This window comes from Periplaneta americana, chromosome 1 (assembly GCF_040183065.1).
Source record: "Periplaneta americana isolate PAMFEO1 chromosome 1, P.americana_PAMFEO1_priV1, whole genome shotgun sequence".
NCBI classification, from domain to species: domain Eukaryota; kingdom Metazoa; phylum Arthropoda; class Insecta; order Blattodea; family Blattidae; genus Periplaneta; species Periplaneta americana.
Window position 1 is genome coordinate 83,310,296 of NC_091117.1, and position 15,106 is coordinate 83,325,401.

General features: G+C 34.3%; 1 protein-coding gene across 1 annotated transcript in view; it reads right to left on the reverse strand.

Moving 5' to 3' along the window:
- The window catches only part of LOC138697508 (UNC93-like protein), a 51,839-nt gene that overhangs the window by 2,512 nt on the left and 34,221 nt on the right, over positions 1–15,106 (reverse strand). Inside the window, exons 5-6 of the mRNA XM_069822812.1 lie at positions 11,645–11,807; positions 4,561–4,828 (exon numbers count right to left, since the gene is read on the reverse strand). Of these exons, the coding sequence (XP_069678913.1) occupies positions 4,561–4,828; positions 11,645–11,807 (431 nt within the window). The remainder of the gene's footprint in view (positions 1–4,560; positions 4,829–11,644; positions 11,808–15,106) is intronic.

Genomic DNA, 15,106 nt, shown 5'->3' on the forward strand with positions numbered 1-15,106 from the left:
TAGACTGCGAAACAAATGCTGCACTTTAATCGGCTTATACAGGTGAGAAGAACGGAAATTTAAAATTTTTACAAAAATTCGTTGAGTACAGGGAAAAGTTAGGGGAAGATGAAAAGAGAAAGATGCACGTGTTCCTAACAAAAAAGATGTGAAATTGTTTGTTTCTACAAGGTGATTCACAAAGCTCGTGTAATATTCTAGAAACTAATATTCCTGTTATCACTGTGAAGAAACAAGTTCATATTACTACACTGTATATAGGCTACTGAATTGTAACTTATAGCTGCTAACCACTGAATGAATGAAATGTTAATTGCTTTCAGCATATGAATAGGATGAATGACGACAGAATTCCCAGAAAACTATTGTATTGTAGACTTAGTGAAACAAGAGAGATTGGAACACCGAGATGATGGGAAGATGACTTTAAAAATAGGTCTAACGTAAGTATATTACATCCCCTAATGACAGAATAGATTAAGTGGCATATGTATTGTGGCTGATGATGATGATGATGATGATGATGATGATGATGATGATATTATGCAGGATCTACTTATTATTAGTTTTCTGATCATTCCTGTATTAGTGGTTCATTTACAATTTAATTCCAATAAAAGGGATGATAGTACATTCATTTACATAATAATGTTTATTCATTCATTTATTTATTCATTCGTACGCTCGTTCATTCATTCATTCATTCGTTCATTTGTTCATTCATTCTTTCACTTAATTATTATTAATTTATTCAATTATTTATTCATATATTCATTCATTTACTTATTATTTTATGTATTTGTTTATTTATTTATTTATTTGTTTATTTATTTATTTACCAGTTTATTTATTTATGTATTTATTTATTTACCAGTTTATTTATTTTTTTTACTTATTAGTTTATTTATTTATTATTAGTCTATTTATTTACTTATTTATTTGTTTATTTCTTTATTTACTTATTTATTACTTATTAGTTTACTTATCTATTTACCAATTTATTTATTTATTTATTTACTTACTTGTTAGTTTATTTATTTACTTATGTATTTATTTATTTATTTACTTATTTATTTATTTACTTATTTACCTATTTATTTATTTATTTATTATTTATTTATTTACTTATTTATTTACTTATTAGTTTATATGTTTATTTATTTATTCACTTATTTATTTACTTATTTATTTACTTACTTATTAGTTTATTTATTTACTTATTAGTTTACTTATTTATTTATTCATTTATTTACTTATTAGTTCATCCATCCATCCATCCATCCATGTATTTAATTTCTTTCTTTCTTTCTTTCTTTCTTTCTTTCTTTCTTTCTTTCTTTCTTTCTTTCTTTCTTTCTTTCTTCCTTTCTTCCTCCATTCATTCATTCATTCATTCATTCATTCATTCATTCATTCATTCATTCATTCATTCATTTATTTATTTATTTATTTGCATTCATTCACTCCATCCAGGTAATCAGCATAAGAGAAGACTGAACAAGTGTCTGAATGCAATTCCAGATCACCAGGCAAACGTGTTACTGCCTGAGCTATACCATTCGTGTTGAAGACATCAGGGAGTCTATCAAAATTTTAAACAATTATCCTCCACACATACTCGCGCACTTGCACACTCTCTCACATTATCACTCACTCTTTCCCTTACACACTCTCACTCTCACTTTCACACATACACAAGCAAACATTCGAGCATGGCATCTCATGAAGTTCTTTCTTTCGAAAACTAAATTCGTAGCTCATCTTCCAAATTTAATATGATATGATATAATGATATATGGTATATTTATTCTACCAGGTAACATCGGTCGTGATGGATCTTCACATTTCTGCATCCAAATTTAATATATATATTCCATTATATAGCTAAGTACTGAGTGAAGAACAAGCATTGAACCTGAGCACTTGGCTTGTCATCTGCAGCGAGTCAGGCTCATGGCACTGATGAACCTACCTACGAGGGTTTCCCTCGTAAGTTATTACTAATAAACACTCAAAAAGTAAAAGTAATTTACTCATCCATGTTGCGCAAGGAGATACTTCATATTAACACATTAAAGAAGTTGGAAATTTAATCAGTGAAATTAACCATTACGCTATACAGTTACATTTGAGAAAATATGTATTAACATATCCACGTAGGTGGAACCATGCTTCGCCCGAAAACAGACTGAGATTAAAAAAGGTAAAGTGTACAAGATAAATCCATTTAGGTACTTTAAATGAACTAATACATAACATTCGTGGAGAAATGCAAAATATACCTAAGTGATTTTTGAGAGAATTTTCCAGAAAATATCCAATGACTGTGAGTTTCTTCTGTGAGCAAAGTACATTGCTTTCTAGGCTTCTTATCTTAAATATTTCCTGTTTTACGAAATGTATTTACCAATCTATGAATCGTATTTTGTCCTGAAACTTAATGCCCGAAATTCTTTCTTGAAATAATCTCTTTTCAGTCAGACAATTCCATATGCATGCACGAATCATACATAACACTCTTTGAAGAAGAGAATATCTGAATTCAGCCATATTAACTTAATATACACATTCTGAATAACGCCAACTAAATAGCGAAATTATAACATAGACTGACCAAGGCCGTATTTAGATTTCTGCCATCCTGGGCAGTTTATATTTTGCCGTTCCATTCGTTATTTGATTCATTGCGATGCAAACAGTTAGCAGGGTCATTACTCCGAAAATTCTAGCAGTCATAAATTACCGTGTACTCAGTTTCAAACAGAGGGGTTCTGCTCTTGAAAGAGTTTATGTAAAATTGACAGTCATACAGCATAACTTAAAAATGTTTTCAAAAATATAAAAATAAGTTTTAAAATAACAGTTAACTAATATTTTTGATAAATTAATTTAACGTACCTTTTGCCAGGAAATCAAAAGGAGAATAGCAATGGCAAAGGAAGCTTTTTATAGAAAAAGGAGCGTCTTCTGCGGACCTCTGGAGAACGAATTAAGAAAGAGACTAGTGAAGTGCTTTGTGTGGAGTGTGGCATTGTTTGGGGTAGAAAAAATTACGACGAAGTGAAGAGAAGCGAATAGAAGCATTCGAAATGCGGATATGGAAAAGGATGGAGCATGTGAAATGGACAGACAGAATAAGAAACGAAGCTGTGTTGGAAAGAGTGGGTGAAGAAAGAATGATGCTGAAACCGATCAAGAAAAGGAAAATAAATTGGCTTGATCACTGGTTGAGAAGAAACTGCCTTGTGAAGGATGCATTGAAAGGAATGGTGAACAGGAGAAAAGTTCGGGGCAGAAGAAGATATCAGATGATAGACAACATTAAGATATAAGGATCATATGAGGAGACAAAGAGGAAGGCAGAAAATAGGAAAGATTGGCGAAAACTGGGTTTGCAGTGAAAGACCTGTCCTTGGGCAGAACACTATGAATGAATGAATGAATGAATGATTTACTACGTTGTACTTATTGGAGGAAATAAAATGTCACTATAATTTGCTGGTGAAGAATTGTTGTCTGTGCCGTGTACTGTATCTGTATGATTTTATTAATTAAAATTAACACTTAAGTCAGAAGCAGTGGACACGGAAGTACCAGGTTGTTGGGCCAAATTTTTCGAATCGGATTTCTTAAACAATAATTCTAATTTTGAAATTTGTCTGATTAATTCATTGTTCCAAACAGTCTTTCTTTTGATTGATATTTTTGCACTGTGCACCATTCAATTTAACTCTACAGTCATTCATTCTTTAATAATTAACTAATCACTAAATCACACATCTGCTGACCAATCTACTAGGCTACCGTCACTCCACATATGCAAGTGGAAACAAACGTTTTAACAGTGAGCACTCTGCAGTTTGAAAAATAAGTAAGGACAAACGTTCACAGTTGTTTGATCGGGTCTGCAATATTGAATCATAATACACAGCCAGTAACTGTTAATCTGTCAATTCTTTTCCATTATTTTCTCATAATATTAAATGTCATTATCGCTATTTTTTAGCCTAATTCCATACAAATATCACTGACTAATTTAATGAATGCCCCATGTTTATTCTTGCTTTGAAAATGAGAATGAAACCGCACCATTTCACAAATGAATTGCTAATCGCTCTTTGTTTTAGCAAAAGTATTCTTTTATTCGTTTTGGTCTTGTTCGAATGTCGTATCATGATATTTTTTTTTACGAAAGAATTACATAGTACATATTTTCAGCACCGAATTTTAAAGTGTATTTTTTTACTCACTCATAACAAAATTCGCGAATGTATCACAGGCCTTTTGGGCAAAAAATTCCGCCCCCTAAATTCTGTCGCCCCATTCTGCTCACTGGTAAATATGGGCCTAAGACTGACAAGACGTGACGTACGTGACATTCAGGAGGCAGGCTTCACAATCAGCCATATGGTGGCGCATCTGCTTGACTTGTGGTGGACAAACGGGCCAAGTGTAGATTCAATGCTTATAGTTCACCCAATATTATTCATATACATTCATAGATTTAATTTATACTTAATAGGATGGCAATCTTGTATTGGATAAGAATAATTCACTTACAGTTGATCTGTACAAGCCAAACACCATCTACGATGCCCCAGACACCAGAGATGCTGAAGAAAATAATACTGTCGGTGGGTTCTGGTTTCCAGATGAGAAGAGTGGCAATTATACCAATTTGAAGTACCATAGCGGACCACACTGTGAAGAGGCGTCCAGTGAGTTTCACAATGTACCCTGTCAGTATGGCTGAGATGGAGTGGGTGACACCATACACTATCATCACATAGCCGATGTTTGAGATTCCCCACGCACATGAAACATACGCCTGAAAGAAAACAATATACAATATTATCTCGTGCAAAAACTCACACTGAATCCATAGTGGAAAAATAATAATAATGAGCTCATCGAAAAGAAATTTTCCTTCCCTGATATACACAACCCCTTACAGTGTAGGTCTACATTAATTTTACCAGATTTCTAATAACAAAAATTTCATTCGGCCATGGCAAATTTCATTCATATTTCAAATGTCATATTAATGTAGAGAATGGAATTTAATGCGTCTGTGAAAGTGAACAAACAGTAGAACATTTATTATTTCATTGTCCATCATTTAGATATAATGTAAGATATGGCATTGAATTGAAATCCATTTAAACAAGTGTAATATGAGTTACAAAAGCCATTGTACAATCTTTTTAGTAGAAACTATTCTCAAAATGTTTTCATTAATTTTATTCACTGCATCAATAGGAAGTTGTAAATGCCAATATTACTATTATTATATTATTTATATTTTGTTCGAAACTTTAACCCTTATTATAGTGCAGGATGAAATAACAATTTAACATTAGTAGAAACTAAATACATCTTGATTACACAACTTTTAACACTATATCACATCGGATTATGTATTATATGTCTTTCTCGTGTTAACCAGGTACCGGTACAGTAATATTTAACACGAGAAAGACATATAATACATATTCCGAAGAACCTAAATGTTTCACATTATGCAGGTCTGAAGCACAACAACATTAATTTTGGACCTTGGTAGCTATTATTACACCCAGAACTTGAAAAGATTACGCTGTTATCCCTAAGGTAATTTAATCTTATAATCAACAAAATTGGATCAAGTACCCATAAATCAATGTAATCCACTAATAGGTAATCCACTAAAATATAATAAGAAAATTAAAAACTTGTTAATGGCTACAATTTCATTAAGCAAATTTGTATGTGTATAAATCAATTATCAGGCTATATTATATTTGTATTATATCATTTCTTTTTTTTATATATAAACCTATATATATTTCTTATTTATTTAGTTTCTTTTTTCGTACAAAATTATGTAATTCTTTTCTATGTTAATATTAAGATATTATATTATGTGATTTAATTGTCGTTCTTATTTAATTTTAGTTTCTAATTTAATTCTATATTCCTCTTCTATTGAAGTTATTTCTGAACTGTGACTGTACTTAGTTGAAAATTCTAACCCTAATACACTTAAGTAAAATGAGGATTGTAATCTGGAAAATAACAAATAACAAATCTACCTCATCCAAATAACAATTTCATGAAACAAAGGGCATAGTCATGAAAGTTAACCTTTCATAAATAGAACAGAGAAAAGTTTTGGGAACCATTTAAAAAGTTCTCCTGTATATTAGAAGTGCAAAGGAAGGAGGTGTAGTTACTTTTCAACCAGAAACAAGATGACACAACCTAATAGGAGATCTGTACAGTTTCCCAATACTACTGCAGCATGACTTATTACTAACTTTACTATAGATGAGGAAAATTTATTTCAGTGCAAATAAAATAAAATCAGTTACCTTAACAGTATTGTACAGAAAGCCTGATAATTAATGACTACTATCACTACCATTACCACTGTCAACATCACTATATCACTACTACTGCTACTACTACTGCTGCTGCTGCTCCTGCTCCTGCTACTAGTACTGTCACTCTATTGCTATGGTACTAATACTACTGCCATTACTATTATTAATACTAGTACTACTACTACTATTACTGCAATTCCTACTACTACCACTGCCATTCTTACAACTATTACTGCGATTAAAAATAATGGAGATAATTATTACACTTATGAACACTGTTGTATTTTGACCTATTAAGTATTTAATATTACTGCGATTCCTATTACTACTAATACTACCAACACCACCATACTGTCAACATTACTAAGTCCGTTATTCTACTGTCCTTCCTAGTAGTTATGTCACAGGATCATCGAAACGAGGAAAGGCACATAGCCTTTTTTCTTTCAATTATTTTCAACAGTTCTATAATATTACGTAGACTTCTAATTCCACACAGAAAATATTTTTAGGAAAAGAGCCTAACAGACTAGCCTTTACACAGAGGCCAGCAGAAGCGGGTGTGGGAAACCGGGATGCAACATAACTATTCAGACGGACAGTAGTGTCGAGGTCAAGTATGGGGCTCTACCTCCATACCTCCCAAGTGTCTTCGTAGTATGTTCAAGGGCGTAGCCAGGCGTAACAGACCCAACAAAGTATGTGATCCATCGGGTTAGGATCGTGTATGTAGATCCAAAACATTGAAAATGTTAAGTTCCAGCATACAGTGGTATACCGAAAGTCTGATTTCGATTTTGACTTCTAGTTTTATGATTTTAAATTAACCCTAGCAATACCAAGCTATTTTGATGACGTGCAGTACCAAGGGGGGGATATTTTGTGACCACTATATAAATGTTTAATTTTGAGCATTTTTTAAACATTTGTAATCGGGAAATAGCATGTACTACTATAAAAGATAAAAATTTAAACATCATTGTATATTTTCCAACAATTTACTTCAACAAAACAGTCTGGAAAATGTTACGCATTACTATCTTCACACTCGTTGTTACATATTGAACAATCCACGGTTTCCTTGTTATAGGCTACTTATACCAAACTTACAATCTGCAAATAGTGTGTACTATACGTATACATAAAGCAAAAAATGTTTAAATGTTGTCGTATATTGTTTAGTAAGTACTTGAATGCAACAGTCCGGAAAATATAATAGAACTGGAAAATATTATGCGTCACATTCTTCACATTAGTTCTCACACAGTGAACAGACCACAGTTTTCTTGCTTTGTTTACCACTCTTACAATCAGCGAATAGTAAGTTATGTACTATCATGAAAGAAAAAAATTGAAATGTCATTGTATATGTTCCAACAAATACTTCAGTGTAACAGTCACAAAATAAATTGTAAAATGCTACACATCACTTTCTTCACACCCGTCCTCACATATTGAACAGACCACAGTTTTCTTGCTATGTTTACCACATGTGTACCTTTTACAAACACTGCAAATGATTGTTGTCTTGCTCACTTTGTTGTACTTTTCTATTTTTGATCGGCAGTCTCTAGTGCACAAATGGCATCGACCCTTACCACCGTGAACGTCTTTTGCACCACTTGTCTGCTTGATTTTCCTTTTCAGAATTCCTTCCATTGCCGAAATCACACACTTCTGCAGTCCTGCAACATTTCTTGCCCGTTCTTCAATATACGGAGTTATGAGCTTCAATCCCAATTCTTGTAGATAAAGTCGCCGCTGATTTGGTTTCTTCTTATTCCAGTCTGGAAAGTTCAGTATAAATGTGGTGTAGCCATTTAGAGCTGCTATATCAACAAGTGTGTAGAAAATTGACACTGGCCATCTTCTGGTAGCTCTTTTTGTTGAATATTTGCGTACCATTCGATCCACTGTGTCGACACCGCCTTTAGTGTCATTGTAGTATAGATTTATTACCGTTTTCTTCTTTGGATCAGATAGTGCACCAATTTCATCATCATAATGTTGAGTGGATAACATAAGAAGGTTCCTCTTAGGTTTTTCACGAGGGATGTATGAAACAATTGTAGTTGGAACACTTCCAGTATCAGGATCACTGAATGCAAATTTACTGGAATATAATTCTCTTCCAGAAACTTCTTTGAGTTCTTGAGGAATGTGTTTCCTATTTGCCTGCAATGTTCCAACAAGAGTTAGCTTGTGATTGTTCCATAGATCCTCAGCCAAGTCAACAGATGTGTAGTACCTGTCTGTGGTTACATTGCGCCCGGAGTTATTTATAGGATGAACCAAACGTTTTACGACAGCTGTAGCTGAATTTGTTTGTTGCGCTGCATTATTATTCTTCCTTGCATATGGTTCCATACTGATAACATATCTTGACTTTGAATCTGCAAGCATACGTATAAGTATGCCATACTTTCCAGGTTTATCCTTCATGAAAACTTTGAAGGGGCATCTTCCACGAAATAATGAAAGCATTTCATCTACAACAGTGTGCATTCCAGCAGAATAACATTTTGGTAAAACTGAGTTCATTTTGTTGAATACTTCACGCATTGCGGCAAATTTAGCAAACTCCCTGCGTTCATTTCGTGTGGTTTTGTCATCAAATCTTATTATTTTAGTTAGTTGCTGGAATCTAGTTCGGCTCATAGTAGCAGTATAAACAAATATTCCAGAAATATTGGACCAAAGATCTGTAACTGCTGTCTTGCTATCACTTTCTTTGCCCATAAAGATAAGAAGCACTATATAAGCAAGGAATTCAAGTCTACTTGTTCCTGGTACTTTCTGCCTAATCGCTTCTTCATTAGAATACTTTATAATGCTGTCTACAATTTCCGGAGTAAAGAACTTTTCAAACGACTCTATTATTGTGGCCACTTTACCTTCACTTCGTAGTCCTTCGCGTTCTTTCACAATATTCTGTGCATTTCGTCTTGATATTCGAGGTGGTTTGGAAACGTAAACTCTTCCAGTATTAGTAAAATATTTATCACTGATTTCAATTTCAGATAAGTTGTCAGGGTCATCTTCAGAACTGGATTCCACTTCATCCCCGTCCACTTCGTCACGCATGATACACTGGTCTTCAGGTTCACTCACTACTTCATCATCATCATCATCATCATCATCATCATCATCATTATTTTCAATTTCAGTTTCGGAATCTGTAGATTCTTCCAATAACTCTTCTGTGGTCTTTCGACTCATTGCTAGTAGACTGAACAACAAATGTAATTGTCGGAAACAAGTAGGATACATAAATATCACACCACTTCATCAGACCAATCAGGTGTAACAAAAATAGAAAGACCAAATATGCCCATTGTAGGAACAGTAGGAGCGTAACAAAAAAAAAAAAGAATAAATATGTCCATTGTTGGTGCATTACATGTGTAGTAACACAAAAGCACAAAAATTATATTGGCCACGAGTCCTGCATCATTCTTGAAATAGTTGAAATAACGTGAAACCTTGTATTATGGGTTACACTATTTACTAAGGGGGGGATATTTTTTGTCCACCTTGACATATTTTCGTATTTTGGTAAAACTATCAGTGAAAACAATTAAACAATAACACAGTAAGATAGAAGGATTCATAACTGACAATAAATAATATTTTCGTATTTCTAATATATCAGTTAGATATTGAAAATATAAATTTTGGATAAGGTGGACACAAAGTAACCCCCCGTTGGTATTGCTAGGGTTAATTGCAATTGAAGTTCTACATGTAGTTACTCTTCTATACAAAGATAAATGTTTTACAATCTCATGTTACAGTACTAAAATGTGTCTGTGTTTTAATTGGTATCGTGAAATTGTTAAAATAAGGTAGCACTAAATACTGTTGTAACTAACTGTAGTAACTTTCGAGGAATATCGCTTTTGTTGGCGTCGTACAAAATTTTGTCCAATATTCTTTTGAGAAGATTAACTCCATATGTAGATGAAATTATTGGGGATCATCAGTGTGGTTTTAGGCGTAATAAGTCAACTATTGATAAGATATTTTCTATTCGACAGATAATGAAGAAAAAATGGGAGTATAAGGGTACAGTGCATCAGTTATTCATAGATTTCAAAAAGGCAAATGACTCGGTTAAGAGAGAAGTTTTATATGATATTCTTATTGAATTTGGTATTCCCAAGGAACTAGTTCGATCAATTAAAATGTGTCTCAGTGAAACATACAGAAGAGTCCATATAGGTCAGTTTCTGTCAGATGTGTTTCCAATTCACTGTGGGCTAAAGCAAGGAGATGCACTATCACCTTCACTTTTTAACTTTGCTCTAAAGTATGCCATTAGGAAAGTCCAGGATAACAGAGAGGGTTTGGGGTTGAACGGGTTACATCAGCTGCTTATCTATGTGGATGACGTGAATATGTTAGGAGAAAATCCACAAATGATTAGGGAAAATACGAGAATTTTAGTTGAAGCAAGTAAAGAGATAGGTTTGGAAGTAAATCCCGAAAAAAAACAAAGTATATGATTATGTCTTGTGACCAGAATTCTGTACGAAATGGAAATATAAAAATTTGAAATTTATCCTTTGAAGAGCTGGAGAAGTTCAAATACCGGTACCTTGGAGCAACAGTTACAAATATAAATGATACTCGGGAAGAAATTAAACACAGAATAAACATGGGAAATGCCTGTTATTATTTGGTTGAGAAACTTTTATCATCCAGTCTGCTGTCAAGAAATCTGAAAGTTAGAATTTATAAAACAGTTATATTACTAGTTGTTCTTTATGGTTGTGAAACGTGGACTCTCACTTTGAGAGAGGAATGGAGGTTAAGGGTGTTTGGGAATAAGGTGCTTAGGAAAATATTTGGTACTAAGAGGGATGAAGTTACAGGAGAATGGAGAAAGTTACACAACACAGAACTACAAACACTGTATTTTTCAACTGACTAATTAGGAACATTAAATCCAGACGTTTGAGATGGGCAGAGCATGTAGCACGTATGGGCGAATCCAGAAATGCATATAGAGTGTTAGTTGGAAGGCCGGAGGGAAAAAGACCTTTGGGAAGGCCGAGACTTAGGTGGGAAGATAATATAAAAATGGATTTGAGGGAGGTGGGATATGGTGGTAGAGATTAGATTAATCTTGCTCAGGATAGGGACCAGTGGTGGGCTTATATGAGGGTGGCAATGAACCTCTGGGTTCTTTAGAAGCCAGTAAGTTAGTTAGCACTAAATACATTGTACAGAAGTAATTCTAAGGGAATTTGCTTTTATTTTAATATAGAGACCATACTCACAATTGTAAAATCTGAGCCTCTGAAGACCTGTCCCACTCCAAGCCATGCTGTGATTGGTAGTAATAGTAATTGTTTTGGATCCTTTAGAAGTTTCACTGTCACAACCAGCAGCTGTATTCCAGTTACTCCTGTACCACTACCAACACGGCCTGCCTCATTATATCTGCAACAGAAAGAAAATTACAACCATACATGTGAGACACTGTACTTCTGTTTGTGGCAAGTCATTTTCAATAGAAAAAATCGCTGTTACAATTTATGAAAGTTATGTTGTTTTTATTTAACATTTCTCTTACTGCTGTTGTATCTTTGGAAAAAATCTTTATTAAGATACAAATTCCATCGAAAATAATATTTTAGAACAAGTTAATAATTTCTGCTATTTAGGATGCAATATCTCTTATGAAAGTGGCAATGACATAAATAAGAAAATCACACAATTTTTGCAAATATTAGGACTCTTAAATTATATCTAAAAGCACATCTAGTACAACAACATTCCAGATTAAAATTGTATAAAATACTAGCCCTCACGACTCTCATAAATGGAAGTGAAATTTGGGTTCTGAAGAAGAAAAACATCGGTAAATTAAGAGCTGCTAAAATGAAATATATGCACCGAACAGCTGGATATAACTCTGCTCGACCATCAGAGAAATGAGTACATTTTAGAGGAACTCCACTAGAGGACAAACTTTTCAATTATAGGGAAAGATGGCTCCAACATGTATCATGAATGCCACCAACTAGGATACCTAATGCTGTATTACAATACCATCCACAAGGAAGACGTCGACCTGGCCGTCCACAAAAACGACTCTTAGACACTGTCTAGCTGAGACTGAAACAGGTCAACTATGGCCTGAATTGTGTTTAGTGAATGATGATGACGATTTCACGTGTGTACAAGCGTACACCATAAAAATGTTGTAGGCCTACATTATTTGTAATAAAGGCAAAAGTTTGTACCAGATCAAGATAAATGATCTGGAACAGGTGCTAATAAATTGTCTACACTTTTCCTGCTACAAAAATATTGGCAAATACACAACGAAATTTGATGGCGAGGTTGTTTGATTACACAAATGCAAAAACTAGATTTCCTTCTTCTTCTCCTTCTCCTTCTCCTTCTCCTCCTCCTCCTCCTCCTCCTCCTTCTTCTTCTTCTTCTTCTTCTTCTTCTTCTTCTTCTTCTTCTAATGGCCGGACTGTTAGAAATATTCCAGTTTTCTTCTAGCTTCCCAATACCATTCTCCAATGAGGATAATTCATTACAGTGGGGAAGGTGATCAGCATCCAGAGTGCATTGGTCTCAGTTCAGGATCTTTACTCTTTTTAATTATACATCTTGATTACACAACTTTTAACACTATATCATTCGGAATATGTACTTCATTGCTTTCGCTTGTTAAATACTAGGTATGGTACCTTGTTGACTAGTTTCAGCCTGTTATGGGCTATCCTCAGAACTGGTTGGTCCTGGTCTTCGCGCCTTCTGTTTGCTTTTCCTATGGGGGTGTGTTTGTGTAGTGTAATGTGGAGTCAAAAAATGTGTATGTTCTGAAATTGAGTTGTGTGTTGAGAATGTCATTCGGGTGTGTTTTTGTATGTCTGTATATTTCGTATTGTTCTAGTGTGTTTAGTTTCTGGTTTTTCGGTTGAATATGTAGAATTTCCATGTCTGTGTTTATGTTGTCTTTTTAATTGTTTTTGGAGACACTCATGTCCAATGTACAACCTGAAGTTTGCCCTGCTTCTCTTTTCATTGTTGGCTTTCTTTCCTCTTCTTCCTAAGTCTGACTCTATGCTTAATTTTGTAGGACTGTTTTTTTTTTATATTTTGGTTGTAGTTTATATATATTAGTGTCGTTTTTGTCCTTCGTATCAATCTGTGGTAGGTATATATTGCGATTTTTCTTTGCTAAGATGCCTGAATTTTCATTACCATATATGCCCACATGTGAAGGGATCCATTAGAATGATACCTGTATGCCTGTTGATGTCATTAATCGTATGGCCCTTCTTATTTCCTGTATTTCTAAACATATTGGATGCTGGAGCCTGTACAGCTGCCTGTGAGTCTATAAGGAAAGGGAAGCTAGAAGGAGACTGAAATTTTTCCAATAATCCTGCCATTAGAAGAAGAAGAAGAAGAAGAAGAAGAAGAAGAAGAGGAGGAGGAGGAAGAAGAAGCCAACAAACTTCTGATCGCTACTCCTATTTCTTAACTTCCTATCAAATTCTACAGCTTCAAACCAGGCGAACAGAACTACATCCCCTAAAATGAAAAGAATTAAAGAAATCCATTGCATGGTAAAATAATTCCAAAATTTAAATAAGAACATCATTTTCCAATGGATCCTAACTCAGTGTGGGCTGAATGGTAATGGGAAATCTTATATGTTGACCAAGAAAGAAACTAAAATCAAAATTAAACAAACTACAAATTTTCATACGAATCTGTAAAATTGGTTATAAAGGAAAAATTAATGCCAAACATCAAATTAATTTAATAGTGGCGCAACAAATTTTATGGAGGGAAAATTAATTGAAAGATTTAAAAGTGATTTCTGATCCACCTCGAAAATTCGCCTGGTTAGGTTCACAGGGAGTACTGGTCATGACAGCCTCAGTGAACACCTTCATCAAGTCGGTGTATTGACTTCCACTAAATGTTTGTTATGCACGAAGGAAGACGATATGAACATGAAACACCCAACAAATTGGAAATCTCTGAAGACTTAGGAGTGTCTTAGGTTCAATTTTTTTTTAGTTGGTTATTTAACGACGCTGTATCAACTACTAGGTTATTTAGCATCCATGAGATTGGTGATAGTGAGATGGTATTTGGCGAGATGAGACCGAGGATTCGCCTTAGATCACCTGGCATTCACCTTACGGTTGGGGAAAACCTCGGAAAAAACCCAACCAGGTAATAAGCCCAAGTGGGGATCGAACCCACGCCCGAACGCAACTTCAGACCAGCAGGCAAGCGCCTTAACCGACTGAGCCATGCTGGTGGCTTACATTCAAATATTGGGAGAAAAGAAGGAAGATAACTACATTCTTAAATCCTGAACATTACATACACACATACACACACACACACACTTCATAGGCATTTACGTGCGCGCGCGCACACACACACATACACATACACACACCGACGGATTCTTGATCTCCAGGGAACAAGGTGCAGGTGCAGGTGCAGGTGTTAGGTGCTGTCTCTTCTCACTTTATAGATCTCATGAATATGGAACAACAAGTTTTGATGGAGAAATCATTGCAATAAGTGAAAGTCTCAGGAATCTTCTATGCCACATCAATAAATTTAAAAATGTAGTTATATTGTCAGATTCCAAAGCAGCTATTCTATCAATAGTCTCTAGACACACACCTTCATCTCAAACAGAGAAATAACTAAAATGCTCTCTCAATTAATAACACTCAATAAAAGAATTG